Raw genomic sequence first — 14725 nt, 5'->3', positions numbered from 1 at the left:
GGTATGGGAGGAGGTCAGTGGGGTGGTGGTGGTGACAGAATGAGTTACCGCACTGGATGACACCAACCCTAGTGATGCCACTAGTTGTCCAGAAGTCCTCCAGCAGAATAAGTAAAATGAACAAAAATTCTCTTGTTCGTCTGGAGGCCTCCTTCCTTTCTTTCTCCCAAGATTAATGTTGTATCGCTTTTGCTTTTTTGCATTCTTCCAAAGTTATCACTCAAAATCTTTTCTTACTGGTAGGAATTTTGTAAATTGCACATGGGAAAAACTGATGCATTTTGTCAATAAAGTACAAGAAGTTTAGAATTTTTAAATTGATTCTTTAAATTGTATAATTGTTTGTTTCAGCAATAAGATTCTTTGTTTTCTAAAATTTTGTTTCTCAGAATGTTTAAATATCTGAACAAACCTAAAGCCAAGGGATTTAATAGCAAAAGTATGGTGCCAGTATCAGCCTTTCCGTTATCGGTTAGAAAACAAGATAATCTCTACATCCATACTCTCATAAACTGTTTTTCACTTCTCCAATCAGTGTTATAAAATATATTGCCATTTCACCTTTGTCTTTTTCTTTCTGCAAGGAAAGTTAGAGCTCTGTAGTTAAAGATAACCTTTCAAACCCACTTTGTCCTTTTACCTCATATCCTAATTGATAGGAGCTGTTACTATGTGTACCTCACCTTGAATCACAAAGAAAGATATATTTGCTAGCCCTTGAATTACCCTTCTCTACTGTCTATCCTGAACTACAGAGTTCATCTCTGTGAAATTGTCAGGGACTTGCTGTACATAGAAACTAGCTTAATACAGCTCACACCTTTGGAGGGAGAAGGACAATTAGCCTAGAATGCTATTTTCACGGGATGCCAAGGGATCACTCTGCTTTTTAATAAATCCCCTCAAATCCTATTCAGGAACCATCATGACCACAGAAGTCAGGGAAATGTGACTGAGAGCTCAAACTGGCCTTTTGATAATGAGACAATGCACTCGGTTATGGCAAGCTCACAAGTAGCATATTTTTCTTTCCTTGTGGTATTTTTGATAGACATCACAACCTTTGTTTTCATGTAGAATATAGTGTGTGAAAGTGCAGCTCATAGTCAGATAAATGGTCGTCCGGGGAGTGAGGGGAAAATTTGACAGCTGAAAATAACAAGTTTGGAAGGTTGCTGTCTGCCCACTGCTGGTGACAAAGAATTTAGATTGGGCCAGAGTGCTTCCACACTTAGAAGAGTTCTACACTCATACTTTTTACACACAGAGACCCCTTTCCAATTGCTATCCAGACATGGAGGTGGTGGGGAAGTGGTTGTTGTTTGTGTGTGCATGTGTATGCATATGTTGGGTGCATGATGTTGTCTGATGCCTTGGCCATGACAGGGCAAGGCAGCCACCCACTGTCAGCTCATGGTTCCAACTTCTGTAAGTCAGTGGATCCAGGTTTAGTCCATGCTCTAAAGGTGTCTCCAAGGTCTTGAGCTCTATTACTTAATAGCTTTGGATAGCTCCTTTAGAACAAGCCGAAAGCTGGAATGGATTCACAGCCCTGCTGACATGGGACCCCACCACTGCTACCATTTTCACATGTTCTTTCAGTCTCTGTGGGTATTAGGGGAGGAGAGAAGAGGAGAGGGGGTTTGTGTGAATCTGTATTGAAGCATTACCTTCTAAAAATTAGGTGGACAAAGTAGAGCTGGCCTGGCCACACAGATCTAGGTGTTGTGAATTGCTTAAAATAGTAGCTTTGCAGAGGTAAGAAATGGTGTCGAAGTGATGCAGGGAGATATTAAAGCTTAGCCCTAGAGGCTGGGTTGGGGGTAGAATTCTGCCACTTGGGCTCTCATTCAGGTAGCCAAATGACTAGAAAATACTGTACACATTCATTTATTGATAGTTCTTTCAGTCCTCAGGAAAGACCCAACAGAAGTTAATTGTATGCTCATCTGCTTTCTTTATATCTGGAAAAACAGGGTATTTATTCAGTTACTAAAAACCTTTTCAAAGATTCCTAAGAAATACATGGTGCTCAAAAGACTTTAGTTTTTTAACCTCTTTTTAACCACAAATAAGACTTCCCATCCAGTGAACTCTGCCCATGATGATTTTTATTTAGCTTAGTCGGTTTTAATATGTAGTTTTTAATCTTGCATTGTTTAATCTTGTTTTAAGGGGGGGCATTATGTATATATGGCTGTATTTTAACCTGTTGTAAGCCGCTTTGATTGCCTGGCAAAAAGCGGGATAGAAATAAAATATTTTTTTATTTTATTTATTAGTTTGTACATGATACAACATCTGTTTTTGCAGGACAGGGTATTCTGGACTGACTTAGAGAATGAAGCCATTTTCAGTGCCAATAGGTTGAGTGGTCTGGATATCTCAATTTTAGCTGAGAACCTCAACAACCCACATGATATTGTAGTCTTTCATGAGCTGAAGCAACCTAAAGGTGAGTCATATTAACATTGTGGACTACAGTTAATTCAATATAAAAAAGAGGTGGGAAACTCTGGTAGCCACTGCAACTAACTGTTGACTTCCTCCCCCTCCCCAAAAGCTAACAAAGAAAATCTGCTTCCACTAATTAGGATGATGTTGGCAAACCAATCTTTTAATAGAATAGTCTTTCGTTTCTTAATTTGTTTTTATTATCCTGCTTGCAATTCCTTTCGCTATTGTGGTTGCTCTCCAGTAAAGTAGATAAGCTGTTCTGGCAGGACGGAAAGTGACTTCATTGGAAGGTGCCTTGGCTTTCATCTGCTATTTTCAAACTCTTCTGCAGTTCCTTAGAGTACTGCCACAGCTGCAGTCAAGGAAGATACTTAATAAATCATAATTTAAACCACTGCTTGATGTTAGTGAGGATAGTCAGATTCTGAAAACTAATTGTATTTGCCAGTATCATTAGGCCCCAAAAATCTACAGAACATTTTGATCTCCAAAAAAAGTGGTATATAAGTAAGCCCTTTTAGGTTTTTCTGCACTGTGTTAGTGCCCTCTGCTGCTCATATAGTGTCTTTCAAAACAGTGAAATGGCTAAACAATAAAACTCAGCCTTCTAATGCCATGATATTAACACTGTTTCACTCGAAATGAATCATATGAACTTAGAGAATTCTCATAGCATATCTGAGCAGAGAAACAGATGCAATTGTTTTCCTTCTATGCTTCAATACATGTAGTTTGCTACATGGAATTATATCCTATGAGAGAAAACTTGTGGGAAATGTTTTAAGTTCAGGATGTGCAACCTTGGTTTTATTATTTTATATAAGGGATATCATTTTTTATGTCCCAGATATATCCAAAACCTCACTGAAACAAACAAAAAGAAGACATTTCTGCTACTGCATTCCTCCAAAATTATCAGCTCTCTCTTGAAGCAAGGCAATTTCTCTTTAGTAAAATGTAGCATTTGTTGATTTTTAAAAAATGGAAATGCATTTTTGGTCACTTCTGTTTGTTTGTTTGTTTGTTTGTTTAAAAACCAGATATTTGGGGGGGGGCAGATAGTAAACAGTGGGTTTCAGTGGCTACCAGAGTTGCCCACATCTTTTTTTAGGTAGATCTATTTCAACTGGAGATGAGCTGATTTCTAATGGCAGATATGCCTCATTGCAATAGGGTTTGCACTGTAAGAAACAAAAACATCCTTTTAGTGTTTTTATATTTGAATATTGCTTTGGAATATTTTTATGAAAACTGTACAAAATCTCTTAAAAATAAAAATATTCCCACCACTTTATTTATATAATATTTGCAGTTTAAAATACTTCAAGATTATAAGATTCAGAGGCTGTGAATATTTCATAGTTCTGAGTGTACAATAAATTACTGACAGGAACATTTAGCTTAAATCTCTCTTATTTTCTCTTCCTGCTTATAGCTCCAAATGTTTGTGATCTTAGTTCCCTGCCAAACGGAGGCTGTGAATACCTTTGTCTTCCTGCACCCCAAATTTCTCCACATTCTGCGAAGTATACATGTGCTTGTCCTGACAACATGTGGTTGGGGCTTGACATGAAAACCTGCTCTCAAGGTAAAGAGAACAGCCTTCACACTATAAATCTTCCCATGTACATCTGGTCATCTTGTCAATTGATACACCACTACATGTAATCCTTGCAATTCTGGTTTTAACCAGTTTTTATTTACTGTCTTTTCTGCCTCTCTTCTCAATCATTTCCCTTCTAAACTTCAACCATAAATTATAAATCATTCAAGTCTAAGTTTGTAAGATTTCATTTTTTGTGGATGAGGTTCTAGCTAATCTTTTCCTGTATCTTCCCCAACTCTTCTGTATCCTTAAGGACACAAGAGTCTACCATGTGCCAGTGACTGGGAAGATGGAGGTGAAAAATAATAGAGATAGGAGAGGAAAAATGGGTACTTACTCTGTCCTGTATAGCTAGCGGTATAACTGAGAAGGAGGTGGCTTGCTGTATCTTAAACATACTGATATCTTTTCAGTAAATATTTTCATAATCAGCTATCCAGAATTTCACATAGACTTCTAAATGTGGAGAATTTTCCATCATCTGATTTAGACAACCCCCAATTTCTGGAATAAATTAAGTAGAATGATGTATCTGTTGTTGATTATATATTGCTTATGTTTTCAGATCTTCCAGCTACCTCAACTAGTGTGCCTACTACTACTACTACTACTTCTACTACAACTTACTTACCCAACTTTACTGATGTTAGTACTGCTCTTATAATGACAACAACTACCACCATTGTTACAACTAATAATACCAGCAACATTAGTACAGAAGGCCAAGAAACCATATCGCATGTCTTCCTTGGCACTACAAGCCTTCATTCACACACAACCACATCCAGCTTAGCAGAATCCAAGATAACGACAACAGGAAACAACGGTCTCTCCCAGCACTGTAAGCCAATATGGTCATTTTGTTCTTTCCTCTTGGAACTCGGATAACTCGTCTGGTAATAGTGCACTGTATTGAATTGGCAGCCTGCATAGCTATGAGGTGGTAACACAACGTTCTTTAATCTGTTCTTCTTATTCAGTTATATAAATGCTGTCTCTTTTACATTAATTCTTATCTGCGTTGTGAACGATGTAGTTTCATAAGCTTCTTCAATTACCTTTTTTTCTAATAGTGATTGAAGAAGCTTATGAAACCAGATCCTCCACAATGGAGATGGGGTTCATCTAAAAGAGAGAACTCTTGTCTCTATTGTGGAGGGTCTTATGCTAACCTCTGTATTTATCCATTTGTACTTGCAGGTTAGCCTGAACTCCCAATCTCATATTGTTACTGCTAGTACCCTAAATGACCATTCAGTAAGATAATCCTTGCATAATCCTGCAGTATGGCATAATTATAAAGTCTTGGTTGCAGAACAAATTGCCAGACATTTTATTTCCCAGTGTTAGAATTCCCGAGGAACAAAATATAGATCAAACACTGTCATTTAAGTATACCAACCTCAGTAATATATCACTCCTTATCTTTGTTTCTGACTTAGTTGGAAAGATGTTGTAAGTAATCATTTGCACATTTTTTTAAAAAAATACAGAGCTAGATTAGATTGCTGACTTAGTATACTCTAGAAGCCAGGACAAAAACTGGATTTCTTTCCCCCACTGCTGTTTTATGTGCAAAAAGCTCTTTTCAGGCTTCAAATCAAATCAGTGAAGTTGTGTGCCTTTTGAAACAGAGTTTGTTCTTGTTCTTGTTCTCTTGTTCTCTGACTTACCAAATAACAAGAATGTTGGCATTTCTCTGTCCAAAGAAACCTTGAGAACATGAATACATAGTGCTGGATAACTGAATCCAAAGACTCTACTTGCATAAGAAACAATTATTTGACAAATAATAGCAGATCCTCATATTTTTATTTCTGAGATAGGCCTCCTATTTGCTTGTATCATGACATAATCAAATCTTAGTTCACATACGTGACTAACTTTGTTTTTCAGCTGTGTTCATCATTGTATATGAAATTCCGGGCATGAAAAGGTTACAATGTCCAGAATCCACTAACTGCTGAAATACTGTGGGTGCCATAGTCCAAAATAAGTTTTCCAAGCCTGGGTGAAAATACAGAAGTGTCACCATGTGATTTCCAAATCAAGCTGGAGTGGCTCTAAAAATCTGATACCCAAGTTGTATCCATACATTTGCCTGCAGATTCTTCTTCCTTTAAGTTTGGGACTTCCTAAGCTATGCAAATGATTTTGGGCAGAATGTTCTCTATACTTTTGTAAAACAAAAACAAAAAAAGCTGGGAGGTGGTGGTGGAATAAATTATAATTTTGTGTCAACAGAAACTCTGTCCTATATATCACAGTTCTTATTCTTGGTCTGAATCTGATTTTCTGTGGTTACAGATGCTAACAATGGGCAAAGTTTTGGATCAACTGTGATGGCAGCCATTATTGGAATTATTGTTCCTGTTGGTAAGCATGTTTTTGCCTTATTTAGTAGATGAATTTTCCTGTGCATTTCAGTATTTGAAATGTGATCTTACATAAAGAATTAAGACTATAGAACAGGGAGTACTATAGTTACCTTATGATAACTAGAAATGTTTATTTTTTCTATTTCTGCCTTTTCCTCCAGTGGTAATTGGTTTGTTATGTATGGGAGGGTACCTAATCTGGAGAAACTGGAAACGGAAAAACACGAAAAGCATGAACTTTGATAATCCTGTGTACAGGAAGACAACTGAAGAGGAAGATGAAGATGAAATCCATATTGGAAGAACAACACAGATTGGACATGTGTACCCAGCAGTAAGTCTCTGAGGATGCTTTTCTGATCAGTCTTTTAGAATTATCTTAAATGAACAGAAATTCAGTAGTTGGCCATCCATATCCACAGATTTCTTATCTATGGATACAAGCATCCATGGCTTGAAAATATTCCAAAGAATAAAAATTCCAAACAGCAAATTTTGATTTTATTATTTTATATAAGGGTCATCATTTCAGTACACCACTTTATTTAATGGGACTTGAGTATCCATAGATTTTGGTATCCATAAGGGGTCCTGGAACCAAACCACAATGGATACCAAAGATCCAGTATATAAGCAGCCCCTTTGTACCAATCAAAGGATTTTACTGTGCATCAACAACTAATTAAATCTTACAGTATGGAGGTAGGAAATCCGAAGACTGCACAGCTGATATCCATTCTAAGATCACCACTTCCAGCGGTACAAACATGTAGGAAAAGTACAGTAAAGGCCAGGCACACATGAACTACAGTGAACACACATGAACTACGCCTGTTCCCTGAAGTTAGTGCTGTGCAGTTCTCACTTTTGATTACAGTTCTATTCTAAGCATGGTTATTTGGGAGGAAATGGTATTTGGGACAGATACCAAATATAATGTTTGGATGGATTCATCGTACGGTATGGGTGAGCAAGAGTAGATCTTCATTTATCACAAGCAGAGGCTGGAAGTCACCTGTTGCCCATTTAGCAGACTTCTCTATGATTTTAGCCTGCATGTAGTTTTAAAGTACTAATCAGTTTCTTGTGATGAGTTGGTCCCATTGAAATATGTGTCCTGAGCTATCTTTGAAGATTGATAGTGTTGGCATAAATGAGTATTTGATTTAGGACTTCAAAACTAACTACTTCAGCCATTTCAGCTACATTGATTCCAGCAGATTTATGGGTTTATTGGGAATTTAATCTAGTGGTAGGCAACTTAATGCCTCGTGGTGCTTTGGACAATTCCCATAGTCAGTGTCCATTGGTCGTATGGTGTCATATGCTCTGAGATTTATGGAAAGTGTTGCTAAACATACTAGAGTATGCTAGATCTCATATGCTCTGGGATTTATGGAAGTTGTCATTAAAAGTATCTAAAGGGTTGCTTATCCCAGATCTAATTTAAGGTCATATGGAATATAATGTCAGAAAACCAATAAGCACCAAGACACAAGGTAATAAAAGAAATGGATGTTGAAACAATTATCCCAATTAACCTGTCACCTGAGGAGCCCTGGTGGGTCAAGAGGCAATAAATACATGTCTTAAACCAGGCCCACACAACATATGGCCCATAGGCCGCATATGGCCCACCAATGGATTTGGGGCAGCCTGTGACGATGTGGAACGACTTCAAGGCTCCTCTGCTGCTCAGCCTTCTTCTGAGGTGAGGACCGGCCGGAGGAAGAGGAAGAGTAAACGCTCACCCCTGAAGGTTCCTCCACCACTGGGTTTTCTCCCAACAAGAAGGCCAGGTGGTGGAGAAGGAAGAGGGGTAAATGCTCACCCCTGAAGGCTTCGCTGCTGCTGGGCTTTCCTCCAAGGAGAAGGCTGGACAGTGGAGGAGGAAGAAGGGCAAACACTTGCTCTGCAAGGCTTCTCCGCCATTCAATTTTCTCCCAAAGAGAGGCAGAGGAGAACAGAATTACTGTTAATGATATTAATTAATAATAATAAATAATTGTTAATTAATTAAAATCTATATGCAGCCCAAAGAAGTTTTAGTTATTTTAATTTTGGGCCCCTACCTATTCCAAGTTGTGTAGGTCTGTCTTAAACAAACAAACAGAGATTTAATGGAACCATCTGCAGAAATCTGTGTGTCTGTCATTAGTTTATCTTTCTGTAACTTTTGTTCATCATTCTCAACATTCTGAAATGCCACTTTACTGACATTCCTACCCCCAAGATGCAATTCCTTTAGTACTCCGCCCTATTATTATTAAGAGCATTGTTTCAGCATTATTAATTAATACCCACTCTAGGCTCACAGGGCAGTTTACAGAACAATAAAAAGACATTTCTTGCCATTATGCTTAACAAGCATCTGAACTTAGCGGACTAACCAGTTTCTTTCTCCTTCTCCACAGCGTGTAGCACTAAGTCTAGAAGATGATGGGTTGCCCTGAGAAGATCACACCTGCTCCAGCCCTACAGCTGGTGGACTGATAGATATGCACTGAACACATCTGCTGTGGATCATGGAATCCACCTTCTTTTACCCTTTCCCCTGCCACTTTAATTATTATTTATGTTGCAGAAAGGTAACCACAAAGTTGTAATGAACTGCAAACATCCAAAGGATGTGAGAGTTTTGTATGTATAATCTTTTATACACCTTTTTAACTTCTTGCACTATTCATCTATAATAGTGAGAAGGCTGCTCTACTGCTGAGCTACTAACTTGGTGTACACAACCAGCCAGACCGAAGGGTCAGTAGCTTACATGTCATTTTTTAAAACTATATTTATAGAAGTTTTGTAAATATACCAAACATACTTTGTGGCTATCCATCAACATAAAAAAGAGGTCTATTCAAGCTGTTTAGGATATTTATTAACAAACTCTGGATATAAGATTTATTCTGTAAATATACTTAGAGAATGAAAGTATTTATTTTTTTGTACGTTCGGCTCGCTGTGCATAGATTATCTGTGTCTATGCCTATCAAAGGTAGATAGGTATATAGACATTTCCTTATATAAATATATATAAATATATATATAATAAATCTATATATACATAAATAAAAGAATATATTTTAGAAAGACTAACCCAGCAGTATGGGAAGTAGGTTAACAGAATTCTTATGGGGAACATTTTGTGGAAAATTTGCTTTGACATTTCAAGCCACTAAGTAAGCATTGCAGCTGTTATAATAGGATAGTTGATGAAGAACAAAGTGCTCCCATGACGAACAAACCAAATTTTGTCCAGACTAATGAACCAGTTTAGACTGTTGCACAGAACTGCCTCACTCCAGCAAAACCTTGCAAACATACAGCATGTTCATGAATCGCACCGACCCTCCCGCAAGAGATTTCCTGAAGGCAGAGCTTGAAAAGGTTAAAAATTTTTGGACTTAAGTTTCGGGCTGGGGGATTCTGAGTTGTAATTCAGGAAAGTAACTTTTTAAAGACCTTCAGAAAGGATTGCATAGATGGACATGCTCTCTCTCCTAAAGTGCCCGCTGGATAAAGAGCAATGCCTGCAGTTCTCAATCACTAAATTGGCACATTTGCAAGCTTCTTAGCAAATTTACAAGATGTCCATCCCATCAAGCTCAGTGAGATGTACTTCATACTAAGCATTATTATTTATTTATTTTTTGCAATTACTTGTTAGTTTTACTGGAACTTTTCAGCTTAAAGAATCTGTGACAAGGACTGTTCTTTTCTTACTCAAAAAGAGGTGTTTACAAATGACAGCTTGTTTTCTCCAAGAGCTTGTCAATAACTAAAGACTGTTCTCGCACTGATAGTAGCTGTACCAAACAATCTTAAATGTGCATATTTAGAATTAAGTCCCACTGGGTCAGTGGAACGTATTGACAAGTAAATGTGAATTGGGTTGTAAAAACAATAATTGTGGAGTGCAGGATATTAGTAGTAATCTTGGTTAATATGTACATTTTGTTCTTTATCCATACATAGATCAAGTCAGGTGGTATCCGTATCACACCTAATCTCATCTGTTACTTAGACAAAAGCCACTGTTCTGCTAACATGCATTAGTGGTTGATTCAAATATAGCCATTTGATGGCTTTTATACTGGCCTGGAGGTGGGCAACTTCCAGGGGCTGGAAGTCCATACCAGCCTCCTAGAACACTCAAGAACTCCTTCCCCCTTTATTTGGCCTAAAAATGACCAACTGTCCTTCCAGGAGCTCCCAGTGGTGTGATTACTCATTTTTGGAGAGTCATATTTCTAATTTAGCCTTTTTAAAGCCCCCCCCCTCCCCCAGACTTTAAAATGGCCTAAAACAGCTAATGTTCCACTTAGAAACTTCCAATGGTATACTTTTAGGCCCCTTAAAATTGGAAGGGGGCTGAGACTGCATGCGATCCAAGGTCTTCAGTTTACTTCACTCCACTGCTGACTGTACTAATTAGCTGCCTGCTATTTATTCATTGGTGCTAATAATATCAGATCATTACACATCATTACATTCTTCTGGATTAGCCTGTCATGTATTTTAAATATGTATAATTTATGGAGAGGGGGTGTATTTTTATTTTATTTTATTTGGTATTAAAAGACAGTTTTAGCACCAGCCCGTTCAGTGTGGAAAGTAAAAGCAGTACTGGAGTTTCTTGCAGTGCCTGTGCTTTCAGTTAAGTGTTTCCTGTTTGCAGATCCCCCTTTTTTTATTACTTCTTGTGGTTTACATCTGGATGAGTGTTCCTTGAATAACCTCTTTTAATTACCCCAAATGTTGGATTCCCTTCCATGGCACAGCTTTAATTACAGTCTTCCACTTTTTAAAAGTGTGCATAGTAAAATACCATCACTTCACTATTGCAAGCAAACCAGTAATTAAAAAAACTATTAAACCAATATCTGACAAAGGAAAAACAAGATTGTTTAAGAGGCAGTTCATCACTATTCCCTAGTTGCTACAGGAAGAAATAAAACCAGCAGACCTTAAACAGGAAGCATTGAAAAAAATATATTTGCCCAACACAACTGATGTTAATAAACATTAAAAAATAATATGGGTCATGAGGGTCTTTGATGGGTAATATGTTACTATATTCATGTTGAGCTATAGCCAAGTAGGGCTAAAAATTGCCCCTTCTAGTCCAGAAGCAAACTAAGTCATCAACTTTATGATGCCCATACAGGCTTGGCTGACAAATGACAAACTCACTTGTTTGGATTTTGCTTATGGTGACAACATTCTTCTGCAACTTATTTCTTCAACTACAGAATGTTAAAGGAAATGAAACTGAAAACTATTGTACTCCAGAGAATATATCTACTTCAGCACATTCTTTATTATTTCATTTTGATTTGGTTTGTGTTACTAGATCTGGTACTATTTTTGGTATATTTCCCTACATTTTCTAGGAGACTTGTCCTAGGAGATTTGGGTGTTAGGAAGGCACCCTCAACATCCTCTCCATACCAACAGCTTGATGTGAAGGGAGGAGGAAATAACTTTAACACAACAGCCCTGTGCCTGTCATTTTACTCAGGACTTACATTTCACTAAGTTAAATGAGTTATATAATGATGAGTTGCATTTAAATTGCAGCCTAAAATTTATTTGTAAGATTCTTTAGTAGTTTAGATTCTTCAGGAGAATAAATGACCTTTTCTGTTTCTGAAGGAGAGAAACAACAACAAAAATCCTACAGAGATCTCTATTAGCTTATAGCAATACTTTTGAAAATGAGGCAGGCTGGGACCTTGGCCTGAATGATGATAATATGTGTACAAATTTAATTATGCCTTTTTAACAAGGTACTAATTTCAATGTGAAAAGCCACTGAAATGGAACATTGCCCACAGAGAATTAATGTCAGGATCCAAGCTAACATAGCAGTTTCTCATGCTGTTTTCAGTGGCAGAATCCATAAAAATGTGCTAGTTAAGATCTATTTTCATTCATACACATTGAGAACCCATTTCTGGAGACTTGATTCATACCATCAATTTGTACGTCAGGACTGAACAGATTTCTACATAATATGTTTCAGTTATAATTGCTTGTTTATATGAAGGTGTAGGTATTTGTAGGTCTTGGGAATATTACTTTTGCGGACTATAAATCTCAGAATCCCACATCTAGCCTGGTTGAATTAAGTGTTGAATTAAGATTTCTGGGAATTATAGTCACTAGAAGGCTACAAACTTATCCAAACTTCAGATATTTATTGCATCTTCTCGTACAATAGTTTCCAGTTGTATTACAGATGTTTACCAGGAGCTCTGCAACTAAAACGTCAATAAAGATGAGTCTTCCCGCACCACTACCACTCCACTTCTTCGGTGTATTCTACATTATACCTTTAAGTGATATGGGGACAGTGATGAAGACCTAGAGAGTCCATGTGGTCTAAATGTTATCTAAAATACATCCCCAGTATCCCCTGCAATACACAGGGTTCCTTAGCAGACACATGGATATAAAAGGGTCCTTGAAGTCAGAAAGAAAACTATTGAACATAAATGTAAGAGCATATCTTCTCATGTTTGGGAAACTGGCTGTGATTCAGCTTAAGTTAAGCACCTGTACATCCCTTTGATTTAAGTGGAAGACCTAAAGAATGTCTCACATTTATTACCATTATCAACCCATTATCCGAGAAGCTCAGAGCAGTCCACATGGCCTTCTCACTTTATCCTCTCAACAACTTTGTTGGGTTGGGTGAGCTGAAAGAGTGAGCCACACAGCCGAGAAAGGATCTGAATCTTTTAAGGTCTCAAGATTGCCTAGTTTTGACTAGATCATGCCACATCTAGCCATATGCATGTACTAGAACACTAAACGCCAAACCTTTAACGGTTCTATGGTTATTTGGTCTGACTTTGCTCCAGCTCCAGTTCTGTGCAGTCTTATTTAACAAATCTTTGAGTGCAAAAATCCCAGTAGATTTCCTGATACTGACCTTGTGTGCTGGCTAGTAGGCCTAGAACTATAAAACCTATTAATATAAGTCACTAGAAGCCCTGGACTGACCTGCGTTGTTTTTTTTTTTTTTTTTTTTGGGGGGGGGGAGGGGGGAATGCTTACTATTGTGTTAATTTGGGCCTTGGATTTGAACAGCTGCCTGCTTTTGTATTTGAGTTGAAGGAACCAATTATTAAACTGGACTTTTTGAATGATATCCGGTTGCACAGCTTAATATGTGATTGCAGATTGTAATGTCTTAATGGGTGTTATGCATAATTAGGAAAGAGAAGAACTGATAGAAAGCTGCTCACACTAATAGTTAAATGACACTCTGAAGCCCTTCTGGCTTTTTTCCTTTAACAGATTATTTTCTGGTAAAAAGAGAAGATAAATGTGGGAGTGCTACCAGTTGAAGTAAGATGTGATCCAGATCCTCCCTTAAATTCCATGAATGAGATAGTGTGATGACATAATTCTTAAAAAATAATTTAGAAGTACTCTTAAGTGGCTCCACTAGATTGTGCTTGTAATTTAGTTGCATCTATACACTGCAGGTCAAGATCTTGCCACCTCAGACAAAATACATGTGGAACTGTAAGCTTCAAGTGCTATACCTACATGAGCAATGAACCCAAACACACCCATGTAATGATTTTAATGTATCAGTTTGGTCATTATTTCAGCTGCTCTGCTCAGATACTACAAGGTCGTGCACTATGTGCATGAAGAACAGAATGGAAAGGAGAAGATAATTTGTTTGTAATAACTGTAACTAACCTCAATCTGTAAATAGATTTGATGAATCTACAGTTTTGATACTTTTTTTAAAAGCAGATTCTTGTACAAATTCCATGTGTAAAAAAAAGCTGGGATTTTCCCCCATTGTAAAATACTATGGTGTAATGTTTTCCTGCTTTCCACTTTCACAGATCTGTAATGTAAATCAATAACCAAATTTTCCTTTTTAAAAAAAGAAAGAGAAAATGGATTATTTTCAGTACATAATTGGGAACATTAGACTCTTGTTTAACATTGTAACCATTTCGGACCTCTGTCTTGTCACTGAAGTTCCATTAGGATGCATTCTTGCTTGGTGCCTTTTGTGTTTCTGTTTTTATTCTGAACAAAAGGTCTAGGGATATGGGATGGGGGAGGGCTACGATAAGATTTGCTGTACTTACATCAGTAGGGGATACTGAAAACCAAATGAATACATTTGTAAGACAGTGCACTGTTTCTATAGAGAGATTAAATTTTTTATTGGCAACTTGCAATGTATTCTCTTATTTGACAACACTTGAGTACTGAAAAGAAGCTAACTGCACAAAAATTACAATAC

General features: G+C 37.4%; 1 protein-coding gene across 1 annotated transcript in view; it reads left to right on the top strand.

The window, feature by feature from the left end:
• LOC149316305 (low-density lipoprotein receptor-related protein 8-like) overlaps window positions 1-12157 on the top strand; it is a 260752-nt gene extending 248595 nt beyond the window's left edge. The window contains exons 14-19 of the mRNA XM_089515186.1: window positions 2314-2455; window positions 3893-4045; window positions 4629-4904; window positions 6371-6439; window positions 6603-6775; window positions 8856-12157. Of these exons, the coding sequence (XP_089371312.1) occupies window positions 2314-2455; window positions 3893-4045; window positions 4629-4904; window positions 6371-6439; window positions 6603-6775; window positions 8856-8894 (852 nt within the window). The 3' untranslated portion in view covers window positions 8895-12157. The remainder of the gene's footprint in view (window positions 1-2313; window positions 2456-3892; window positions 4046-4628; window positions 4905-6370; window positions 6440-6602; window positions 6776-8855) is intronic.
• The last annotated feature ends 2568 nt before the right edge of the window (window positions 12158-14725 follow it).

The sequence above is a fragment of the Sceloporus occidentalis genome, unplaced genomic scaffold, assembly GCF_023333645.1.
Source record: "Sceloporus occidentalis isolate IW3139 unplaced genomic scaffold, rSceOcc1.0.p SCAF_3, whole genome shotgun sequence".
Lineage (NCBI taxonomy): Eukaryota > Metazoa > Chordata > Lepidosauria > Squamata > Phrynosomatidae > Sceloporus > Sceloporus occidentalis.
Note: the sequence above shows the minus strand (reverse complement) of the source record. Positions and strands in the feature narration are given on the sequence as shown.